Raw genomic sequence first — 24,515 nt, forward strand, 5'->3', positions numbered from 1 at the left:
GGACCAAAATTTAGTTTAATCATTTTTATTTCAAGTGTATTTTAAAAATCATAAATGGGGTTTCATAATCCAGCGTTGAAACATTTATCCTTCATAGCTTCAGAATTTGACATGGAATTGTAGACCATGCTTTTCAAATCCAGTCTTCTTTGCTATTTTTCAAACTTCTGAGATCTAGTATTAAACTGCTCCATTCTAAATGTACGGTTTTAGATAACTATTATACACTTGTTGATAAGGGTTTTCTGAAAACAGTCTATCAAATATAAAGAATGGTTTCTATCTAAGAATCAGCAGTGAGGGAAGAAATATTAGACACCTATCAAGAAGTCAATTATTCATTTTAAAAATAACAGAACCAGTGCTGCTCTGTCATAAAAGAGAACATGTAAAATTTATTTTTATAGACTTTGGTAATATTTTATTCCCCACAGAGGCCTTCAATCCTTTTATACACAGTAATCATCAGGGATTACTGAGTAAAAGTCTCAGGCATTAACCACGGCCCTAAAATGTGCTATTCCAAAGAGTAACAGGTTACTTTTGAGGAAAAAAGCTGCCTTAGTAACTTCCCTCAAATGTTTATTTTAAATAAAAATAGTTGGTGAAAATATTTTTTAAACCAACTTTGGCTATAATATGGCATGCTGCCCATCAAACAAAAAAGGAAAACAAAACTTACTTTCCTTTTAAAATGAGTTCTCCATCTTTACTTTTAAGATTACAGCATATTCACCTTTTATGCTTGTTTGCTTTTTTCGACTGCCTAATCCAATATTTAAATTTTTTAAAGTCTATATTTCAATTAAGAGTTATTTTTCAAATAATCTTCATAACCCAGAATGCAGACACCAGAGCAACACTCTCAAGTCACAATGTTTGACTATAATAAAGAGATGAAAATGGACGGATATATGAAGATAGGTATTCCCTCTGCTCTCTCCGAAGGTGAGCAAGCTTTTAACACATGAGCAACACAGAACTCCATTCCTCTGGAGCTCCTTTAAACTCAGAATGCTTCAATTCAGTAAGTCAATATATTATTCTTAAAAATTAAAATTTGGTCACTAAGAAGGACTGAACAAAAATTATTCCCCTCCCATCAAACACAACGTGAAAAGTTCTTCCAGGCCCTCTTCTCCCCACAAAAACAGGGAAGTAGCTGGAGCTGAAAACGTTAAGTGTGACATTCCAGTTCCTAAAACATCGTTGCTATCTGCTCAAAGTTGTAGGTCTCTATATTTCCTTCTCCAATACGTCCCCATTTATAAGTTTATTTCCACACATACAAACGTGCACATGTGTGCACGTGCACACACGCACGCACACACACACTCACTCAATCTCAAGTAAGACACTTTTTTGTATTTGCTGATAAATTATGAGGATTATGAACTAGTGTGTACAGGGTGCTTTGTAAACATCAGAGTCACTTAGGTCCTTTCCTCCATAAGCCTAAAATCAAATTATGCAACCTATGACCACTACTTTCCCAGACGCTGTTCACAGGCTGCATATTGACGAAGGGCAGAGAAAAAGTCCTCATAACTGATGTTTAGGTGGGAAGGCAAAGAGCTGAAAAGAAAACATGGGGGAAAAAAAGCAATTAGATAGATATACACTGTATGTAATGTAGGAGGGAACCAGAGGATAAGGACCAAAAACAGGTTAAGAATAGAATACCCGAAATTGTCCTCTACCAGACAGGACCAAGACAGGCAAGAAAATGTCTTAGTCATAGTATGGAGACCGGAAGGATGGAGCCCTGACAGAACAGACAGGGAAATAGCGGAGAGCCTCTGAGGCACCGAGGGGTAGTGGCACTTGCTGTTTATTGACGAGTGTTTATTGAAGATAGGTATTCCCTCTGCTCTGAAGGTAAATTATAAGGAGAATATGCCAAGCCACTTCTACTAAGATCATTCAGCTCATTGTGAAAGAGTTCAAGTAAAAAACTAATATGCCTTTTCTACAAGAAGAGAAAAGCAACTAGTAATCAGAGATTCTTAACTTGTTAACCCATAAGCTTAGATTAATGCAAAGGTGGAGGTCTATGTATAAAGGATCTCATTTAAATCCACTTGAAGAACTCCTTTTGGTCAGAGTAAAGCCAGTACTACTTAATTTAGGAAAGTCAGGCTTAATGTTAGGCAGAGCCACACAGCATCCAAACATGATGATATATTGTAGTCATGTTGTAAGCAACCTATAAATCAACACTTACCTCCACCATTTCCAATTACTCAAGGGTAATTACAGTGTGAAAATAAGCACTTTAAAGATAGGCTGAATGCACAATCAGAAGGTTCCCTTTATGACATAAATTATAAGTAATTATTAATTTTCAATAAGTAACATGAAAAACATCTGTAATTTATACAGCTTTATAATGAGGCCTGGAAATTCTAAACTGTATCAGAGTCAAACAGCTGGTCAGAATAGAAGAGTCACATTCTGAGTCTGAAAGTCGTGTGCACCACAAAAAAAAAGACTGAACAAACCTACCATGAAAGGACTCCTGCCTGACTCTGTGGTTCTCTTTAGCTATACATTTCTTTATCCTTCCTATGACTGCCAAAAATTCTGAAACAAGTCACCTCATCATCTCTTAATAATCTCTGTTATCAACCTTATGTCTTATTCATGCCACTGAAATAATATGTTCAAAGAGCACATTTAATGCATTCTTCTTGCTAAAGCTTGCTTCAAATGTCCTCCAACTCTCCATTTTCCTAAGTCTGCCTCCTCTTACCCCTTCAATCAACATCCTCATCTCCTATAGCTCTTCAATAAACAGAGTGCCACTACCCCTCAGTGCCTCAGAAGCTCTGTTGCGATTTATCAGTCTGTTCTGTCAGAGTCCTGCCCTTTCCCTCTCTATATTATGATTAAAACATTTTCCCTGCCATCAGAGTGCTCAGTCTCACAGAGGGTACACAAATACAAAGCAAACCTCAGTATAATGTGATATAGCTATCACAGACATGTACATAGGTTAAACGAAGAGCCTGTTATTTGCATTGTATCTTCTCTATTGTCAGATTTAAATCCTCAACTCCACATTATCATGCCCTTTGTACAAATATACAGAAGTTTAAATAACTTTCCAAAGTCACGTTATCGTGCTGCATTGCCAAGATTCAAACCAAGATCTATCTGTTCTTCCCTCCAAACCACTCCCAACGGTACACAGCATCACTGCTGCCATACTTGGAGACCAACTGAAATGACTTGAAAACCGCTGGAGAAAACCATGTAACAGAAACTTACACCAACCATAAAGAAACTCTGAGTCTGGAGATCTGGGTTCTAACTCACTTTGTGACAAGCCTGAACAATGTTTCTTTCCTGTTTTCCTTACCTATAAAATGAGAAGGTAGGACCAGATGATTTAGAGTTCTTTCCAACTCTTAACATGCTACCTGTTCTGTTTTTGATACTTTGTCCCTCCTGCCCCCAAGCTTAAAGGACCCCTTCAGACACTCTGGAGAGATACTCTATATTCTCATAGGTTCAACCACTTCTTAGGTTATGATGATACCCAAACATACATCTTTAGCCTTGACTTCTCACTCAAAGCATCAATTCTACATCCTTATCTGTCCTACACTAAGCATATGCATCCAAATAGACTATGGCCTCAAAATCATCTGCATCTTCCCCTCAAAAATGAATATTACCTTCACTTTCTGGTTTCCTCTCAGTATCCTAACTACTTAGTCACTTAGGCTTAAAAACTTAGGAGCCATTTCATCTCTTCTCTAACTTTATTACAATTAGTAAAGTGCTAGGCCTGCAATTATACTTGGTAAACACTTGTCATGAGAGAGAGAATTTGTAATATTCTCCTTCTAAGACCCGGAATTTAAATATATTTTAAGGCTACTATGTCTCTCCTTTGTTCTAAATCAGGGGTCAGCAAATACAGCCCAGGAGACTGATACTTGACTCTGTAAATAAAGTTTTATCAGAACATGATCAGGACCCTTGTTTACATATCATCCATGGTTGTTTAGCTATATCAGCAGATAACTGCCACTAATTATCTTAAAAGATAATTGGTATCTTTTAAGATATAGCTAAACAGAAGAGCACTTGTAACTGCTCCTCTCTATTACAGATATACATAGCTATAGCTATGTATATCTGCAATAGAGAGATACACAGCTATGTATAGCTATAGCTACGTATAGCTGCAACAGAGAGGAACAATTATAAATGACTGCAAAGCCTAAAATATTTACTATCTGGCGCTTTATAGAAAAAGTTTGCCTAAACTGTTCTAAATAAGAGAATTTCATTCTCCTCCATGTATTCTCCCTTAAATTATAGTTATGGCCTCTTCATTTGTCTTTTTATCTAATCCTTTCCCAAATCCAATCCACTCTAGTGCATAAGCTGCTAAACAAATCTTTCAAAATCACCATTCCCACATCATATGCAGGCTCAACAGGTCTTCCTATTGCCTGCCTACCACTATACACATTTCTTATGCTGGCATTTAAAGATTTCTGAGCCTTGACATCTCGGAACTATTTGATTTCATCTCATACTACTGGCTGACACTGTCTGCTCTTATTTCTTCAAAACACGCCCCCAGGATTTCTCCCCCCACCCCTACCCCCCCGCCTCACCTTTTCTCTAAATATGGAAACCATTTTATTTATCCTCAGATCAAGCCACACCTTTTACAATTACCTCTCACTCCTGATCTTTTAAGATAATTAGTGGCAATACCAAACATCTGCACAGTTATATGCGCTTTTGTGTCTAACTCATTTATGTATGACCTTATTTTACCAGTGGTACTGTGAAATAACTGAGGTAAAGGATCGAATTTTATAATTCTTTGGAAATCCCCACCAGATCTAGTACAGTGCTGAGCTCAAGAAATACTTGCTGAATCGAAACAAAGTCAGTATACTTTTAATTACTTACACAATCTCAGTCAATCTGATGTGCCAGGGAAGAAAGCCTAATGTGCTGTCCACAGGACCAAACTTCAATACTAAATCAGGATCAGGACAACCATTTGAACCTTGGAAATAAAGAAGCACACATGAACTTAACATGCACTGTGTGCACACACACACACAAACACACACAGACCAAGGGCAAAATCTCTTAATCAAACTGGCTTCTTAAACTACCTGTTTTCTTCCGAAGTTTTATTTGTATGTCTCCATGCCCCCCCTCATAACTCTCTAATACGTATTTTAATATCTATGCTCATTCCAAATGTGGAAATTTTCTCAAAAGTCCATTTAACTGGATTGATTACCTGATAAGAAGGGGTAACCAAACTCCCACACTATGCCTAATAGGCGTCCCCAAAATCACATGTATCTTTTAAGATTCAATGTAGGTGATCTCTTGGAAACCTGGGAAAGGTACTATTGTTCTAAGGGCATGACTGCTTAATTCTAGCCACAAAATTGAATAACTTCAGAGATGAAAGGGAAATTTTAAAAGTATCTATTCTCTTTCCTTCTCTCATGTACCTCGTTTTACAGCCATGAACCCAAAAAGATCAACTCCTAGCTATATACTACAAATGTCTTCAATGTTCCTCAGAGCCTGAGCAGCCTCAGAGAGGAAAAGGAGACCAAGCATCTGGCCTCAGCAGGGGCAAGGTCAAGTTTTATCTCTTTCATGAAGTGGTTTCCACATGAGACCTGACTTGGGAAAAAAAAAGAAAGCATAAGGGTATATATGGGGATCATGATAACCTAGGAAGTAGCTGAACCTATGAGAATACAGAGTATCTCTCCAGAGGGTATGAAGGGGTCCTTTAAGCTTGGGGGCAGGAGGGACAAAGTATCAAAAACAGAACAGGTAGCATGTTAGAGTTGGAAAGAACTCTAAATCATCTGGTCCTACCTTCTCATTTTATAGGTAAGGACAACAGGAAAGAGACATTGTTCAGACTTGTCACAAAGTGAGTGGGATTACTGGATCATATGGTAGCTCAATATTTAGTTTTTTGAGAAACCTCCAAACTGTCTCCATACTGGCTGTACCAACTTACAGTCCCACCAACATGGTACAAGGATTTCCTTTCTCCACATCCTCACTTGCATTTGTTATTACCTGTTGTTTAGAAAAAAGCCATTTCACGTAGATCCGATTTGCATTTGCATTTCTTCAATGATCAATAATATTGAGCCATCTTTGCATAAACATATATCTATTTGCTATCTGTATGTATTCTTTTGAGTAATACCTATTCATGTCTTTTGCCCAATCAGATTATTAGATTTTTTCCCTATAGAGTTGCTTGAGCTTTTTACATATTCTGGTTATTAACCCCTAGTCAGATGGGTAGTTTGCAAATAATTTCTCCCATTCTCTATGTTGTCGCTTCACTTTACTGTTTCCTTTGCTGTGCAGGAGCTGTTTAACTTGATGTGATCCCATTTGTTCACTTTTGCTTTGGTTGCCTGCGCTTGCAGGGTATTAGTCAAGAAACCTTAGACTAGTTCAATGTCCTAGAGAGCTTCCCCAGTGTTTTCTTGTAGTAGTTTCTTAGTCTGAGGTCTTAAAGTCTTCAATGCATTCTGATTTTTATATATCAAAGAGATAGAGTTCTAGCTTCATTCTTTTGCATATGGATATCCAGTTTTCTCTGCACTATTTATTAAAGATACTAGTTTTCCCCATTGTATGTTCTTGGCACCTTTGTCAAAAATGAGTTCACTGCAGATGTATTTGTTTCTGGATTCTCTATTCTGTTTCCTTAGTATGTGTGTTTTTATGCCAGTACCATGCTGTTTTGGTAACTACTGGCAATCAGGTAATGTGATTCCTCCAGTTTTGTTCTTTTTCACTTTAGCTATTCTGGGTCTTTTTGTGGTTCCATATAAATTTTAGGATTTTTTTTATATTTCTATGAAGAACATCATTAATATTTTGACAGGAATTGCATTGACCGCAGATGGCTTCGGACAGTATGAACATTTTAACAATATTGATTCTTCTTCCAATCCATGAACAGGAAATAACCTTTTTTTGGTATCCTCCTTAATTTCTTTCATCAATGTTTTATAGTATTCATTGTAGAGATCTTTCACTTCTTTGGTTAATTCCTAGATACTTAATTTTATTTGCACCTATTGTAAATGGGATTACTTTCTTCTTTGTCAGATTTTTCACTATTGACATATAGAAATGCTACTGATTATTTTTGTATGTTGGTTTTGTATCCTGCAACTTTACTGAATGTGTTTACCTGTTCTAATAGTTGTTTGGTGGAATCTTTAGGTTTCTCCAAATTTGAGATCATATCATTTGCAAACAAGAATACTTGGACTTCTTCCTTTCCAATCTGAATCCCTCTTCTTTCTTTCTCTGGTATGATTGCTCTAGCTAGGACCTCCTATACTATGTTGCATAACAGTGGTTAAAGTGGACATCCTTGTGTTCTAGATCTTAGAGGAAAGGCTTTCAGTTTTTCCCCATTCAGAATAATAGCTATGGGTCCATCATATATGGCTTTTGTTATGTTGTAATATTTCCTTCTACACCCCGTTTTTTAAGGGTTTTTTAAATCATAAAAGTGTTTAATGTTATCAAATGCTTTTTCAGTATCAACTGAAATGATCATGACTTTTAACTTTCATACTGTCAATATGATATATCACATTCATTTATTTGTGTATGTTCAACCATCCTTGCATCCCTGGGATAAATCTCACTTGGTCATGATCTTTTTATCATATTGTTAAATTTGGCTTGCCTTTATTTTATTGAGGATTTCTTCATGAACATTTATCAGTGATATTGGCTTATAGTTTTTTGTTGTTGTTGTTGTTTTTTAATGTGTCTTTGCCTGGTTTAGTAACATGGTAATACTGGCTTCATAGAATGAATCTGTAACCATTCTGTCCTTCCTATTGTGCAGAATAGTTTAGTAGAATTGGTATTAGTTCTTCTTTAAATATTTGGTACAATCCAGCAATGAACCCATCAAGTCTTGAGCTTTTCATTGCTCTAAGACTTTTTATTACTTTAGCTTCAATCTTGTTACTTATTACTGGTCTCTACAGGATTTGGATTTCTTCATGGTTCAATCTTGCTGGGTTGTATGTGTCTAGGAATTTATTTCTTCTAGGTTCTCCAACTTATTGGCATACAGTTGCTTACAGTAGCCACTAATGATCCTTTGAATTTCTGCAGTACCAGTTACAATATCTTCTCCCCATCTCTGAGTTTATTTATTTGGGTCTTCTGTGTTTTTTTTTTTTTTTCATGGTCTAACGGTTTCTCAATTTTTTCTTTTCTAAAACACCAAATTTCTGTTTTGATCTTTTGTATATGTTTTTTCATTTCAAATTCATGTATATCTGCTTTGATCTTTATTATTTCTTTTCTTTTTACTAACTTTTGATTTGCTCTTGCTTTTCTAGTTCTTCAAGCTACATCCTTAGGTTGTTTGTTTCTTTTCTTTTCTGATGTGGGCATTTATAGCTATAAACTTCCCTCTTAGTACTGCTTTGCTGTATCCCAAAGGTTTTGGTATGTTGTATTTTTATTACCTTGTTTCAAGAAATTTTTCAATTTCCTTAATTTCTTCATTGACCCACGGATAATCCAGGAGCATACTGATTAGTTTCAATGTGCTTGTATAGTTTGCAACATTTCTCTTGTTACTGATTTCTAGTTTTATTCCATTGCGGTCAGAGAAGATGCTTGATACTATTTCAATTTTTGTGAATGTTTTAGACTTGCTTTGTGGCCTAACATTTGGTCTCTCCTTGAGAATCTTTCATGTGCTGATGAGGACAATGTATTTTCTGCAGTCATTGAATAAAACGTTTTGTAAATATCTATTAACTCCCTTTGGTCTATAGTGCAGATTAAGTTCAATGTTTCTTTGTTGATTTTCTATCTTGATCTGTCCAGTGTTGAAGTGGGGTGTTGAAGTCTCCAGCTATTATTGTACTGGGCTCTATTTCTTTTTAGCTCTATTAATATTTGGTTTATATATCTGGGTTCTCTAGCGTTGGGTGCATATGCATTTACAATTGTTATATCCTCTTGCTGAACTGATCCCTTTACATTAGATAGTGAACTTCTTTGTCTCTTCTTAGAGTTTTTGTCTTGACATAAATATAGTAACTTTTGCCCTTTTTGGGTTTCCATTGGCATAAAATATCTTTTTCCATTCCTTTATTTTTCAGTCTCTGTGTGTCTTTATAGGTGAAGTGTGTTTCTGGTAGGGAACAGATCATTGGGTCTTGCTTTTTATCCATCAGGCCACTGATTGAAGCATTTAGTCTATTTACATTCAATGCTATTACTATAAGGACTTCCTGCCATTTTGTTATTTGTTTTCTGGTTGTTTGTGGGCTTCTTTTCCCTCTTACCTCCTTCCTGTCCTCCTTTTAGGGAAGGTAACTTTCTCTAGTGGTATGAGTTAATTTCTTGCTTTTTATTTTTTGTGTATCTTATTTTTTGATTGGAAGTTACCATGAGGCTTGCAAATTCTATCTTATAACCCATTATTTTTAGGTGATAACAAGTTAACACTGCTTGCATAAACAAATAAGCAAAAATAAAAACTGTACTTTACATTCATCTCCCCATTTTAAGACTCTGTTATTATTTATATCTTATTGTATTGTCTATGTCCTCAAAAGCTGTTGTAGTTATTATTGACTGAGTCATCTTTTAATCTTTTTACTTGACTAGTTTACACATTACAGTTACACTGCTGTAATAGCATATTTACTATTACTAGTGAGAATTATACCTTCAGATGATTTATTGCTCATTAACATCTTTTGCTTTCTGATTAGAAGTGCTCCCTTTAGGATTTCTTGCAGGGCAGGTATGGTGTTGATTAAATCTCTTAACTTTTGTTTGTCTAGGAAAGTCTATTTCTTCTTCATGTTTGAAGGATAATTTCACTGAGCATACTATTATTCCAGCACTTTTTTTAATATGTCATGCCACTCTCTTCTAGCCTGTAAGGTTTCTACTGAAAAGTCTGCTGCCAGACATAATGGACCTATATTGTATGTTGTTTCTCTTCTCTTGTTGCTTTTAGGATCCATTTTTTTTTTTTAATCCTTGACCTTTGGGAGTTTGATTATTAAATGCCTTGAAGTAGTCACCTTTTGGTTAAATCTGCTTGGTGTTCTATAATCTTCTTGTAGTTGAATGCTGATATTTTTCTCTAGGTTTGGGAAGTTCTCTAAGTTTGAAAAAACTTTGTACCCCCATCTCTCTCTCTCTATCTCCTATTTAAGACCAATAACTTAGATTTGCCCTCAAGAGGCTATTTCCTAGATTTTGTAGGTGTGCATGCTTCATTCTTTTTTGTCTCCTCTGCGTATCTGTAAATAGCTTGTCTTCGAGCTTATAAAACTTTCCTCTGCTTGATCAATTCTGCAATTAAGAGACTCATGCCTTTTCATTTTCAGTATGTCAACTGCATTTTCAACTGCAGAATTTCTGCTTCATTCTTTTTAATTATTTCAATCTCTTTATTAAATTTTTTTTCTTGAGACAGAGTCTCGCTCTGTTGTCAAAGGTGGAGTGCAGTGGCACGATTTCGGCTCACTGCAACCTCCGCCTCCTGGGTTCAAGCAATTCTCCTGCCTCAGTCTCCCGAGTAGCTGGGATTACTGGCGCATGCCACCATGCCCAGCTAATTTTTTTGTATTTTTAGTAGAGATGGGGTTTCACTGTGTTAGCCAGCATGGTCTTGATCTCCTGACCTCGTGATCTGCCTGCCTCAGCCTCCCAAAGTGCTAGTGTGAGCCACCGCGCCTGGCCTCTTTGTTAAATTTATCTGATAGAACTCTGACTTTCTTCTCTGTGTTATCTTGAATTTCTTTGAATTTCCTCAAAATACTTATTTTGAATTATCTGTAAGGTCACATATCTCTGCTTTCCCAGGATTAGTTTCTGGTGTGTTATTTAGTTCACTTGGGGAGGTTATGTTTTCCTGGATTGTCTTAATGATTGTGGTTGGTCCTAGGTGTCTGGACACTGAAGACTTAGGTATTCATTGTAGTTTCACAGTCTGGGCTCATTTGTACCCATCCTTCTTGGGAGGCTTTCCAGGTATTTAAGGGACTTGGATGATGTGACCCTATCTAAGCATCAGGAGGCACCACAAGCCCAGTAACACTGTGGTTCTTGAAAACTCACAGAGGTACTGCCTTGGTCGTCTTGGGTAAGATCGGAAAAATTACCAGGCAGAGACTCCTGTTCTCTTCCCTTATTTATTCCTAATGAAACAGAGTATCTCTCTCTGTGCTAAGTCACCTGGAGCTGGAGGTGGGGTGACACAAGCACCCCTATGGCCACCATCACTGGGACCAAGCTGGATCAGATCTGAAGCCAGCATAGCACTAGATCTCACCCAAGGCCTGCTGTACCCACTGTAGAATGGCTAAAATTTTAATAAACCAAGCTGGCAATATCATGTCTTGGCAGGGATGTGGAGAAACTAGTACCCTCAATATTGCTGGTAGGGATGTTAAATGTACAGCCTATTTAGGAAAAAAAGTTTGGCAATTTCTTTAAAAGTGAAGCATTCATTCACCATACAATACAGCAATTCTACTACTAAGAGTCTGCTCAAAAAAAAGAAAAATGTCGACATAAGAACTTGCACACCTATGGTCATACAGCATTATTCAAAAACCAGAAACAAACCAAATGTGTATTAACTGATGAATGCATAAGCAAAATGTGGTATATCCAGAAACTACTACTCACCATAAAAAATAAGGAATGACTAACCATTTTACACAGATGAACCTCAAAAATATTATGGTAAGTAAACAAAGCAAGACATAAAAGACTATATATTGTACGATTCCTTTTACATAAAATTTATAGAAAAAGCAAAAGTATAGTCAGAAACCAGACTAGTGGTTGTTGGTTTAGGGGGCAGGAATGGGGACTAAATGCAGTCACAGGAGAACTTTGGAGGTGATGGTATTCAGAGTGCTCATTTCTGTCAAATTAATGAGTTAAGAATTATGTACATTTTCGTTTATCACGAGCCTAGAATCCCTGCAGTTAACATCTGAGCTTAATAAACATTAGAGCTTTCCCATGGACTACCTGAAGGTCATCTTTGGATCTCCATCAACTTTTAGAATGTCCCTATAAAATTACTCTCTCACTGGAGCATCATAGGGTATAGGAAACAGTCAACATCCCAGTAACCTCTGAGCAGAGCCCCCACAATGGTCTACTACTCAATGAGCCTGAATATAGTGAGACAATGACAGATGACAGAGTACAGAATATAAGAGTAGGGTAAGAAGCAAGTAGTCAACAAAAGTAGGAAGTCAGCAAAAAAAAGAGGCGGGAGATTGACTTTGCTCTGTGATGGATATATGTCAAAGTGGAAGAAACAAAAAATGGACAGTTAGTAAGTAAGTTACACAGAAAATGCATTTCTTTTTCTTTTTCTTTTTCTTTTTTTTTTTTTTTTTGAGACAGGGTCTCACTCTGTTACCCAGGCTGGAGTGCAGTGACACAATCTTGGCTCACTGCAACTTCTGCCTCTCGAACTCAAACCTCAAATTATACTCCTTCTTCAACCTCCTGAGTAGCTGGGACCACAGGTGTGAGCCACCATGCCTGGCCAATTTTTTATTTTTTCGTAGAGAGAGAATCCTGGTATGTTGCCCAGGTTGGACTCAAACTCCTGCGCTCAAGTGATCCACCTGCCTCAGCCTCCTAAAATGCTGGGATTACAAGTGTGAGCTACCCCACCCAACCTGAAAACACATAACTAATAAGTAAATGGATACTGTAAGTAATAAAAAAATAATGTCTAAAACTGTATGACTATAGAAACTATTAATGAACATGAATTTATTAGGGAGATTGTCTTTCAAAAGGATCAAGGCTAATGCTAGTAAACAAGAAGGACCATGAAATTCAGGCAAAAAGGTCCTAGAAGGAATTCTCTAGAGAGAACAAGCAAACCAAAAGCTTTTTTAAACAGCTGAAGAAAAAATGTTGTATTTGGTATAACATGACAAAGACAGTTGTATATTTGGTACAGCATCACAGAAAGAATGAAAAAGGAATCATGGGTAACAGTAAGATTATATTCCTGGGATCACCTCATAAAAAGATATTAAGTTCAAAGTTAAGGGAAAGTTCAAACTAAAAAGCAAGAGGAAGAGGAAGGCTGCAAGCAGAGTCCTATGTTCAAGAATATACATCCCTGCAAAAAAGATCCTCAAAGGTCCTCCCCTTTACCATTAAATCCTCATGCAAGTGAGTGGCTACAAATCTCATTGTCTTGAAATCATTTACACAAGGGTCTTTAAATTGCAGAATTATAACAGGTATAACACCAAAAAGAATCAGGCTTTACAGAGTGAAAGAAATGTAAATGTTTTTTCATACTGTATCCTTGTGTGACAAAACTAAACACACATACACAGACACACACACATACATATATGTATATATATAAATAAAACTTACTAAGTAAACTGCCTAACATATCTACATCCAAATCTGTGGGTCTCTTTTGCTTCTGGGCTACTAACTGGCAAAAGTCCTGAGCAGCTCTCACAATATCTGCTTTTCCATCTTCTGGGGACAGCACCTTCACTGCCAAATGGCAATTTAAAACTGGAGGAAAAAAACAAACAATGTAGTGTAAAAACACGATCTTACAGGTATATTTCAAAATCAGTTTTAAGAAACATTAAGTTTAGAGCAAAATAAACACACAGTTCTTTAAGCTCTCCAATTTCAATATCAAAACATACTTAGCTACTTTCCTCTGAAAGGACTCATGTACCCCAAATCACATCCATGTACATATTCATACACTGCCTTCTTTTCAAAGCGTTCAGAATGACTATGTATTGTGACTACATCCTCTAGAAAACAGAAATTTTATAAGCAGCTAACAAATTTTCACACATCTAAAATTTACCTAGAATTGTGATACAGTTAGCAGTTAATACAGAATAAAAGAAAAAATAAAAACCGTAAGGGAAAACTGTTACATTGGAATACACACTGCCTATAGCATACACACCTTTATCAATTCTGGTTCCATAGGAGCTATTTTACAACTGATAGGATTCTTGGATAACTGCAAAATTCTTATCTATAGACACGCAAATTCTTTCTTGTCTAGTAAAGGCTCAATTTCTTTCCTCACCCCATAGAACAACCAGTTGTACCTCTAGTTATATATTCATTTCAATATCCCTACAAATGTATCCATTCTATGGATTCTCTGTGGAACCAGTTAGAAAATGTGCCTGGTGACAGAAATTGCCATGAAACACAAAACACACATCTTCATATGTTATATGCTCATTTATATACTCATGCTTACCTTGATCATCTTTGTCATTACTATTTGCAAACTCTGGTGAATATTTTGAACAATCTAGGCCCAGAAGTTCTTGCTGTTGTTTTAAAATTTCATCCATCAATCTGGAATTATTTCTTTTGAAAATACCTTTAAAAAAGAAAAAGGCAAGCAAATCACAACTAGGTTAATTTTTCCTCTTTAATGATTAATGAATGCTTATTGTGAAAACACTAGATCCAGAACTGAGCAAATGCCAAACAAAGCTGTAATGACTAGTCCTAAACTAGAATCTAAAAGGAAAATATGACAAGAAAACTTTGTTAATACAAGCGTCTGGCTTCTAGCAAAAAAAAAAAAAAAAAAAAAAAAGAGGTAACTACTTAAGTAGTAGCATGTGAATATGACAGAAATTTAGAATTAGAAAGGAATTTTAAAAGATCACTTACTTAAAATCTTTATGGTTTCAGTAACTGAGGCCTAACCTCTTTAAGGGTCTTTTCCAAGAAATTTAAATTGCAGCAGTGGTCTACAGCCTGTATGTTCCTCATTCACAGTGTAATGTACTTTTTCTGCATATTTACTACTTGCATTAAATACTATAGCCTCAATTTAATTAGATTTTTAAATCTTAAGAGGAAGTAATATGGATCATGTAAAAAGTAGAGAACAGAAAAAGTAACAATTTACAAATTAAAACAAAGCACAGAAATAAAATACATAAAACAATGTATGGCCTTCTATGCAGGAAACAGTTAACACTGTTAACTACTGTTATGTTATTGAGAAAGACAAAGGAACTACGTGACATACATTTAATGTAAAACTAGTAAGAGCTCTAAAAAAAAGCAACAAGTCTTTGACAACAGCTTTCTAGTGGGCACTGCCTTTTTAATCTTTATCAATTGTTCCTACTCTGTACTCTCAGTCAGGCCTGACTTTAAAGTAGTTCAACAAAATAACTGGGAGAAAGAACACAGGCTAATACACACACACACACACCCATATAGTTGCTTAAAACATCTTTTCCTTCAAATCAGTTCTCTTTGTAGAATTTCCAACTTTACCATATATTTATATATCTATTGTTTTAAATATAGATGTTTAATATATATAATATATAAATATATGGTAAAGTTGGAAATTCTACAAAGAGAACTGATATATATTTTTATATATTATATATATTAAATATGTTCATATATACACACACACACACACACACACACACACAGAGCACAGAATTTGCTGAATATACTGTATACAAATGCCAAGCCAGAAGTATATGTGCAACAATAGTTACAAAAGGAGCAAAAGTGGTCTCCTTTGGTGAGGAAGGCTTTATAAAATAAGACTTGAGCTGAGATGAACTCAGAAAGTTAAACAGAAGAAACCAGAGAGGATACTAGATGGGAAAAAATGCTTAAGAAAAAGCAAGAGTTTGGAATGATATGAGAAAAGGGGTAAGACGATAGTCCTAATTTTTATCTCATTCTGCCTACCAAATGGATAAGCAACAATTTCTGAGCAATGTGGAAATATGTGAAAATTTGTATCTTTAAAAGAATTAATCTGGCAGCAGGATATAGAAGGGCAAGCAGCAGACTGTGTTAGTCCATACACAATTTGTTGAGGCAATTAGGGGAAAAATAATTCATCACAAAGGAAGAATTGAGAGAATATGGTAAATGACTGACTTAGAAGTGAATGTAGAAAATTTCCTGGCTTTTATCCTAGGTAGCAGAAAATGATAAAATTTTTTAAAAGTTGAAAATTCCACAAAAAGAACTGGTTTGAAGAAAAGGTAAAGTTCAGTTTTAGACAGCTGATGATAGAAAATTTAGGTGGGGGTTACAATAGAAGTGATTAAGAGACATGACACAGAAGGAGTTCAAAAGAGGTCATGTAAGCACTAATGTGGGTAGGGATCTTATCTGTTTTCCTCACCAGGGCCAGCCACAGGGCCCGGCACAAAGCAAACAATAAATAAATGTCTGCTGAAATAATATGGGAGTTCAGAAATTGAGACAGAGATATACATTGGGTAGTCATCCTCCTTAAGGTGGGAGAGCCATACACACAGGAATCATGATTAGTAAGATTTGAAATATAAGTGGGTATATACAGAGAAAAGTAGAAGGCTAAAATGGCACTACATATGAATGCCCACAATTATTATAAAAGCCCACACTCATAAGACTCTAAGCATGGAAATATAAAAGTGAACATTCTGAAACAGCCTATCCAGAATAAGATTAAGCAAAAAATATATCACTAAACAGTATTAAAATTTTTAAAGGAAGTTGATTAATATCAGGAGCTATTTGAATGGCAATGTTTAGAACAGTAATACCTATGGAGAAATACAAAAGTGTAGGATATAATGATAATCCTCAAATCAATCATAAACTTCACATGTATGATATAAAAAGCATATATTCCAAAACAGTATATAAATATATGATGCTGGCTTATAAATTTTATAAGATTTCCAATTATCTATGCAGGTTAGACCACACTTTGGTCTGTACTGTACATATAAATTGTGGAAGTCATATGAATTTCAAAAATTTCTTAACAATGGGCTGGGTGCCAGTGGCTCTAACCTGTAATCCCAGCACTTTGGGAGGCCAAGGCAGGAGAACACTTGAGGCCAGGAATTACAGGCTAGCCTGGGCAACATAGCAAAACCCTGTCTCTACCAAAAAATTTTTTTTAATTAGCTGGACGTGGTGGCACACGCCCTTAGTCCCAGTGACTCAGAAGGCGTAGGTGGGAGGATTGCTTGAGCCCAGAAGTTCAAGGCTACAGTGAACATGCCACTAAACTCCAACTTAGGCAACAGAGAAAGACTCTTTGTCTTAAACAAATAAAAAAACAAACAAATGTAAAATCTCCATAACACTCCAGCCAGGATATATACGTTTATTAAAAATAAAATGGTAAATAACTCCCTTTCCCATAAAAACTAATATTTATTCATTTTAATAGTGTTGGGTAATAGTAGAAAGGCCTGCTTTGTCTGTTCATATCACACCAATCCCCTCCTTTGATACTCTTTTTAAAAACCTAGTCTTCAGTTCTTACCAATTTGCTCATATTTACATTAGCCTCCAGATTAAAATGGTAAATCTTTTCAGGAACTTTTGCCCTCTTCAAAGCAATGGATGACAATCTTATCACCAAAATATTCACTACCTCTCTTCAATCTTTATTCTTCCCTTCTCAGCTTTTCTGAAGCATTACCATTAATGACCACCATGCTTCCTTCCCCAAATTCTGTCTTCATCCCAACTTGTCTCAATGGTCTTCCTGATTCAACACCCAACCTGGCTCCTTGAAAGGCCCACTCTCACTTTCCACTGAATCCTTTCCTCTATTCACCCTAAATTAAGATTATTCCTCAGGGTTCCCACCTCAGCCCTTTCTTTTTGTCCATGTGTTCCTCCTTTCCTGATTCTAGTCACTTAAAAACAAAAAAAAAGCCCAGACAAAAATAAGCGTGGCAAAATTTTGGGTGCAAAAATTGAAGGGGGTGCCAAAATATCCAAGTAATTAAGATAATGAATAAGTATCTTTAAAAATTAAAATTAATGGAAAAGTAGCCATGATGAAAAAAACATTAAAATTTTTAATAGAAACAGACTCATTTAGTTCCTAACATTTCTATGTCATTCAAACATCTAATTCTACCATGAAGTTCTGTAGGCATCTGAGAGCATACAAAGCCAAACCTTGGCGGCTTATCTAATGCAGCTGACTCTCAAAACACTTATATGACATCAAGGTTAGAAAATAAATAAAAAGGATCAGGACTTTAAGTGTATAACTTATATGCACTTAAGGATGAGACTGGAAGAGGACAAGCAAAATGAGAATAGTAAATATATAGGGGTAGGACAACAGGTGATTTAAAATCATAACCTCTATAAAGTGGTTTATAATTGAAAACAAAGTCCATCTTCTTGACGCTCCATTTCTAAAAAAAAAAAAAAAGCATCAGTATCTGCCCAGTCACCCAGGCATCCTCCCTATTCTCCCATTATCACCCCTCAAAGCCCTACTAATTATGCTAAACTCATACTCCTTTCTGTCCATTGCCCCCACTTTTCCAAGCCATTGTGTTGTTCTTTATTATATATACACATATATATTTTTAAGAAGCAGGTACTCACCCTGTCATCCAGGCTGGAATGCAGTGGGGCTATCATAGCTCCCTGCAGCCTCAGCTTCTAGGCTCAAGTGATTCCCCTGCCTCAGCCTCCTGAGTAGCCGGGACTACAGGTGCACACCACTGTGCCCAGCTAATTTTTTTATTTTTTATTTTTGTAGAGATAGGGGTTTGCTTTGCTGATCAGGCTGGTCTCCAACTCCTGGACCTCAAGTGATCCTTCCTCCTCAGGCCTCAAAGAGTTCAGATTATAGACATGAACCACTGGCCCAGCCTACTTCCTTATAATATTATAACCAACTTCTGTGGGTGTTTCTGCCCCCTTCTATTAAGTACTGCTAGCTTCACTACCAGATTCTTCTTCTTTGAGTACATCTTTAGTTCTGGCACATTCCAACTTCAGTATCTTAAATGGTTCCTAAAATGCCTAGTGTATTAAGAACAAACTGCTCAGTGCAACATTAACATTCTAGCCTATGCCTCCATGCTTGTTGAACAGAAATCATTTATTTTATGAAATAAATGAGGCTTTCCACTTCTCAGTAATACTTTAACCCCACAAATTAGAATTGCCTAAGTTCCTCAAAAACACATGCAGTGACTCCAACCTCCATCCTTTATGCCACTTTCCCAAGCCCATGACTGTTAAATTCTCCTAATTCTTCACAGGCCAGCTGAAATATCACTTACCTTCAAGAGGCCTTTCCCAATTCCCCAGGCAGATGTGCCCCATTCCTCCTCTGACTTACCCTCACCCTCATCCCCTCCACATACACTCATCTAAACTTGTTAATAAACTAATATTCTACTTTTTATTATAGCTTAAATCTCTCCACTCTCCCTCTCCCACTAAATTGTAGAGTTACTTGTGAACATGTGCCTTACTCATCCCTTTTCCCATATTTTCCATACAGCAGTTCAATGTTTATTTAATAAACTGAATTACCAATGTACAAAGTGCCACTTAACAACAACAAAACATAAAGGAACATGTCACTGAATGGAATTTTTCTTAGGTTTCCAGGAACCTCCCACAATAAAAGCAGACACTTCCTTATTGCACACAGGCAGAAGTTCCATTAAAAGGAAAGAATATTACAGAGCGACATGGTTACAAAATGTCTCTTATAAAGACTTTCATAAAGTTATTTGAACAGAATCTTTGTCTTGGCTGATTTGGATGCAGAGATGAAATTTAAAAGTGTAGTGTCTGAGAACTACTAAGTGTGTAGATAAGACGCTATGTGCAAGATGATTCCTAGTAACTCATAACTTGACCCCCACCCAGAAATCAGATTATACTTATCTACAAGCAATATTATCAGCTTACAATTTTCTTCAGGATTCAATGTCTACACACACACTTCACATGATACACAAGAAATACAAGATATAAGGTTAGCTTTGACTAAAACAGGCAATTCCTTTAGTAATATCATATGTACAAATTATTTTTCTCATATTATAATTCATCCTGTTTCCCTTCTAGAATCTAAACTAAAGCCAAAGTGGTAAAGAAACTATTATGAAAATTATTTTTATGTAAAAGGAAGCTGATGCCATCTTCATTCAGAAATAACCGATTGAGGGAAAACACTTGAAAATACTGAAATTTTTAAGAAAACAGTATTTTACAGAATTATATAGTATTGAGCCTCAAGAATTATTTTATCTCATCCTTCTACAGAAGAGGAAATAGATTCAGAAAGGTCAAGCAATTGTCTCTGGCCAAGCATCTATGAATTTAGCCTGAAATCCAGGTATCCCTCTAATTATTCAGTTCAGTTACTATTTCTAATTCTGATAAAGGAACAATCCCACATCCCACTGTACAATTAAATTTTGAATTCCCCTCCAAATGAGTAATATTTTTTGAAAAAACTAGGACTAGAGCTCTTTTATTTATTTATTTTTTTAATTACACGGAGTCTCACTCTCTCGTCCAGGCTGGAGTGCAATGGCATGATCTCGGCCACTGCAGCCTCCGCCTCCTGGGTTCAAGTGATTCTCCTGCTTCTAGAGCTCTTTTTAAAAAGGCTTTTAAGGAGGTTTCACAGGGTGAACAGATGTTTGAATTCTTTACGAGTGACTTGGGAATCTAAAATAAGTTTTTGCAATGACTTAAAGAATTTTACTTTATGTTTTTTGCTTTAAAATTATATTTCATGTACTCTCAATTTCCCAAATGTAAATTACATGAAATATAAAGAAAAAAGATAAATGGGCTGGGCATGGTGGCTCATGCCTATAATCTCAAATACTTTGGGAGGCTGAGATGGGAGGATCACTTGAGGTCAGGAATTTGAGACCAGCCAGGGCAATGTAGCAAGACCCTGTGTGTGTGCACGTGTGCGTGTGCATGTGTGTGTGTGTGTGTGTGTGTGTGAGAAAGAGACAGGCATGGTGGTTTGTGCCTGTAGTACCAACTACTCAGGAGACTGAAGCGAAAGGATTCTTTGAGCCCAGGAGTTCAAGCCTGTAGTGAACTATGATCGCACCACTGTACTCCAGCCTGGGCAACAAAGTAAGATCCTATCTACTAAAAAAAGAAAGAAAGAAGGAAGATATAGCAAATCGCCATTTATGACAAAACACACCCAAGAAAATCTTCCAATTTCCAAGGTAATAAACCTGCACACATATCCCCTGAATCTACAATAAAAGGTGAAAAAATAAAAGAAAAACCACAAAATCTTCAACTTCCATGAAAAGAAAATTATTCTAGCAAAGATATACCTCAGAAAGACTATCATGCTTTGTTATTTCTTAATAAACAGCAGGTATGCATTTTGGGGGCCAAATGAAGACTTCATTTTATATTCTAAGAAACATTTGTTTTAAATTCTAGTCTTAAAAAATAAGATGTTGAAAGTTTAGAAAATAAGGGCATGTTCCCTAACCTTCCACATAACAAACTATTGGAATGTCGCTAACCCTACCATTGTAACACAATTATTTCTACTTCTCAATATTTTCTAGTCTTTGTCTACATGCACATGTAATCCTAGTGTATGTGATTATGCAATTTTGTATCCTGCTTTTTTCACTTGTATAATATGGGACTGGTATCCTTCCTTGGTGCTAGACTCATGATTATTTTAACAATTGTATTAAACAAAAAAGTTTTTTGCTGCTTTTTTCAGTTCTTAAAATATAAAAATCAATAGTTCCCCAGGTGATTACTATTATAAGAATCACTTTATTGCATATTCTCTCAGTACTCAGGTTTCTCACCACATTCGAGAAAAGAGGAATATCATACGAGACCAGAGATGCCAGCAGTGGCTGTAACATAAAGGGGACTATGGGCCTTGGTAATTAACTTCGAAAGCATTCCAAGTACAATGAGAAGCTGTTGGAGGGTTTTATTCAGTCTGAATGACAGCATGAAAAAAAGATCACCTTCTGGTAGGTGAAGAATGGATTATACAGGGACCAGGATAGAAATGGAGATCAATTAGGAGGCTACTACAACAATCCAGGTGAAAGAACAATGGTAACTCAAACTTGGGTGGCTGCAGTGGAGACTAAAACAAGGGTTAGGTCTCAAAAGTACTGTTTTAGACATAGAAGGCATAGGATTTACCTAATAAAAGTAGATGTCAGACAAGGAGTTAGATACAGAAGTTTGGAATTATGAGAGATATCAGGGCTGTATTGCCAGCTCAAACCTGCGTGTCAGCACACACATGACATTTAAAGCCACGGGATTGGGGAGATCACCTGGGGGACAGGGGTCAGCAAACTACTGCTATGGAAAACAGCCACACCCATTCACTTATGGCCACTTTTTGGCTACACTAACAGAATTGAGTAGTTGCAATAAAATAAATAACAGAAAGACAACGGCATATATACAGCTCCAAACTCTAGAACACCACAACATTTGGAAGTGCGACAGAGGAGAAACCAGGCATATGGATTAGAAGAGCATTTGTGGTGTCACGGAAGAGAGAACTGAATATGTTCAATCCATCTATTAGATTACATATTGTATTCAGTCTTACACATTAACTAATAAAGTCATGATATGCACATTTCTAAAAAATTAATTAGAAAGGTATTCCATCAGCAAATCTTATCTGTATTACTTAAATACTGATTATTTTAAAATGTATGTGAAATGTATAATCAAGTCTATAAAATGAGACTTTTAAAAACATTTACTACCTCTTTTAAATCTGAAACTGGAATTTTTACTGTGATTATTCATTCCCTTCTACAGAAACAGACTTTTTTAGAAATAATATAATAGCAAGTACTTACAAGAACAAACAACAGGGAAAAAATGAGATAAACACTGAAACAATCTCTCCTCATTATTAAGCACTTCACTGCTTATGGAATTAAAGTAATCTCTATTTATAAATAAATGCCAATTCTGAAAATTGACCTACCTCTTTTCCTTTTAAACTAGACACTTAAGTTACCTCTAACAACCCAATTATAAAACGACTGCAGACAAATCTACAGAGGAGAAAACATATATTTATGGAGCAATTATTTAAAGTGAAAAAAATCTACCATTAAAATTTTATATGACTGAAGCAGTCATAAGAAAATAAATCATAACAAAATACATAGGCCATTAAGGTATTTTATTTCAGGAGAGAGCCTCTCAGGACACCTCACAGAACAACAATTACACTGTAGAAAATTATATATACTACAGTGCTGTCGTAAGGGACCAGGTATGTGTAATGGTGACAAAGTACAACAAAATGAGCGCTGGGTTTAAGCTCTAGCTTGTCAGCACAAGAGATATGTAAGGTGAACATTCCATGTGGGTTTTTTCAGTACCTTGTTGCACATTGTTAAAATGAGAATGTGTTTACAGACTGCTCATCTGACAAAGTGACAGCTCTACACAAAGCTGGAGCACCATAACATTACATTTTTAGTTGATTTTTAAAAAATGTATCCTATAACTCAAAGGATGAACATATATACTGGTGGGTGAAGAAATTTCCATTAGCCTTTAAGTGTATTTTACAAATAATTTCTATCACCTGTAGATAAGCGCCTGTTTAACAAGGCTTTAGGATGACCCAAAAGAATCAAAAATAGTACTAACAGTGACTGTTGTGGTCACATTCTCTTACCAGTGGAAATCAAAATAATGTAATGGTTAAGCCAAATCCTCTAGAATAAAAATCTGGTTCAAATTCTAGATCTGTTCCTTATTAGATTTGGAACCTGGCTTTTTATTTCTCAGCTTCTTTATCTGTAAAACTGCTAAGGCACTTTTCTATAGTATCCAATACAGAGTAAAACTCAACAAAGAGTAATTATTACTATTCAGATACAGGTTTGATTGATTGATTGAGGCAGGGTCTCAACTTTTCACATAAGGATGGACTTAAGAGAATCAACAGGTTGGGCACAGTGGCTCACACCTGTAATCCCAGCACTTTGGGAGGCTGAGGCAGGTGGATTTTGAGGTCAGGAGTTCAAGACCAGCCTGGCCAACATGGTGAAACCCCATCTCTACTAAAAATACAAAAAATTAGCCGTCATGGTGGCATATGCCTATAATCCCAGTTACTCAGGAGGCTGAGGTAGGAGAATAGCTAGAATCCTGGAGTTGCAGTGAGCCGAGATTGCACCTCTACACTCCAGGCTGGGCAACAGAGCCAGACTCCATCTCAAAAAAAAAAAAAGATTCAACAATCTTTTGACAGGTAGCTAGCTCTCTGCCAGAAAAAGGTGAAGAGGAAGGACATTTCAGGATGTTAAGATAAATGTGAAATTCTGTATAAGAAATGAACTACACAAAGATAAAGATTAAGAATAAAATGTTCCCTTACGTGAGTTCCCACCTGAGGAAAGATAAGCATTCTAGGTTGTACTATTCAGTATGTAAAATGTAATCACATTTAAATTTAGACTTTCAACATTTCTGGCACCTCTGTATTCCAACACAAGGAGAAGAAACTTAAGAAAATCATACTTCCCAATAGCATCTGTGTCACTGTGCCAATTAAGTAAAGTAGGGCAAACTGTACATTTTCCTCCATTACTTTAAGGCTT

General features: G+C 36.1%; 1 protein-coding gene across 1 annotated transcript in view; it reads right to left on the bottom strand.

The window, feature by feature from the left end:
- Positions 1 to 375: 375 nt before the first annotated feature.
- Positions 376 to 24,515, bottom strand: part of NUS1 (NUS1 dehydrodolichyl diphosphate synthase subunit) — a 29,887-nt gene continuing 5,747 nt past the window's right edge. Inside the window, exons 2-5 of the mRNA XM_017497233.2 lie at positions 14,339 to 14,464; positions 13,468 to 13,617; positions 4,939 to 5,038; positions 376 to 1,575 (exon numbers count right to left, since the gene is read on the bottom strand). Of these exons, the coding sequence (XP_017352722.1) occupies positions 1,485 to 1,575; positions 4,939 to 5,038; positions 13,468 to 13,617; positions 14,339 to 14,464 (467 nt within the window). The 3' untranslated portion in view covers positions 376 to 1,484. The remainder of the gene's footprint in view (positions 1,576 to 4,938; positions 5,039 to 13,467; positions 13,618 to 14,338; positions 14,465 to 24,515) is intronic.

The sequence above is a fragment of the Cebus imitator genome, unplaced genomic scaffold (genome assembly GCF_001604975.1).
Source record: "Cebus imitator isolate Cc_AM_T3 unplaced genomic scaffold, Cebus_imitator-1.0 Scaffold11, whole genome shotgun sequence".
NCBI lineage: Eukaryota > Metazoa > Chordata > Mammalia > Primates > Cebidae > Cebus > Cebus imitator.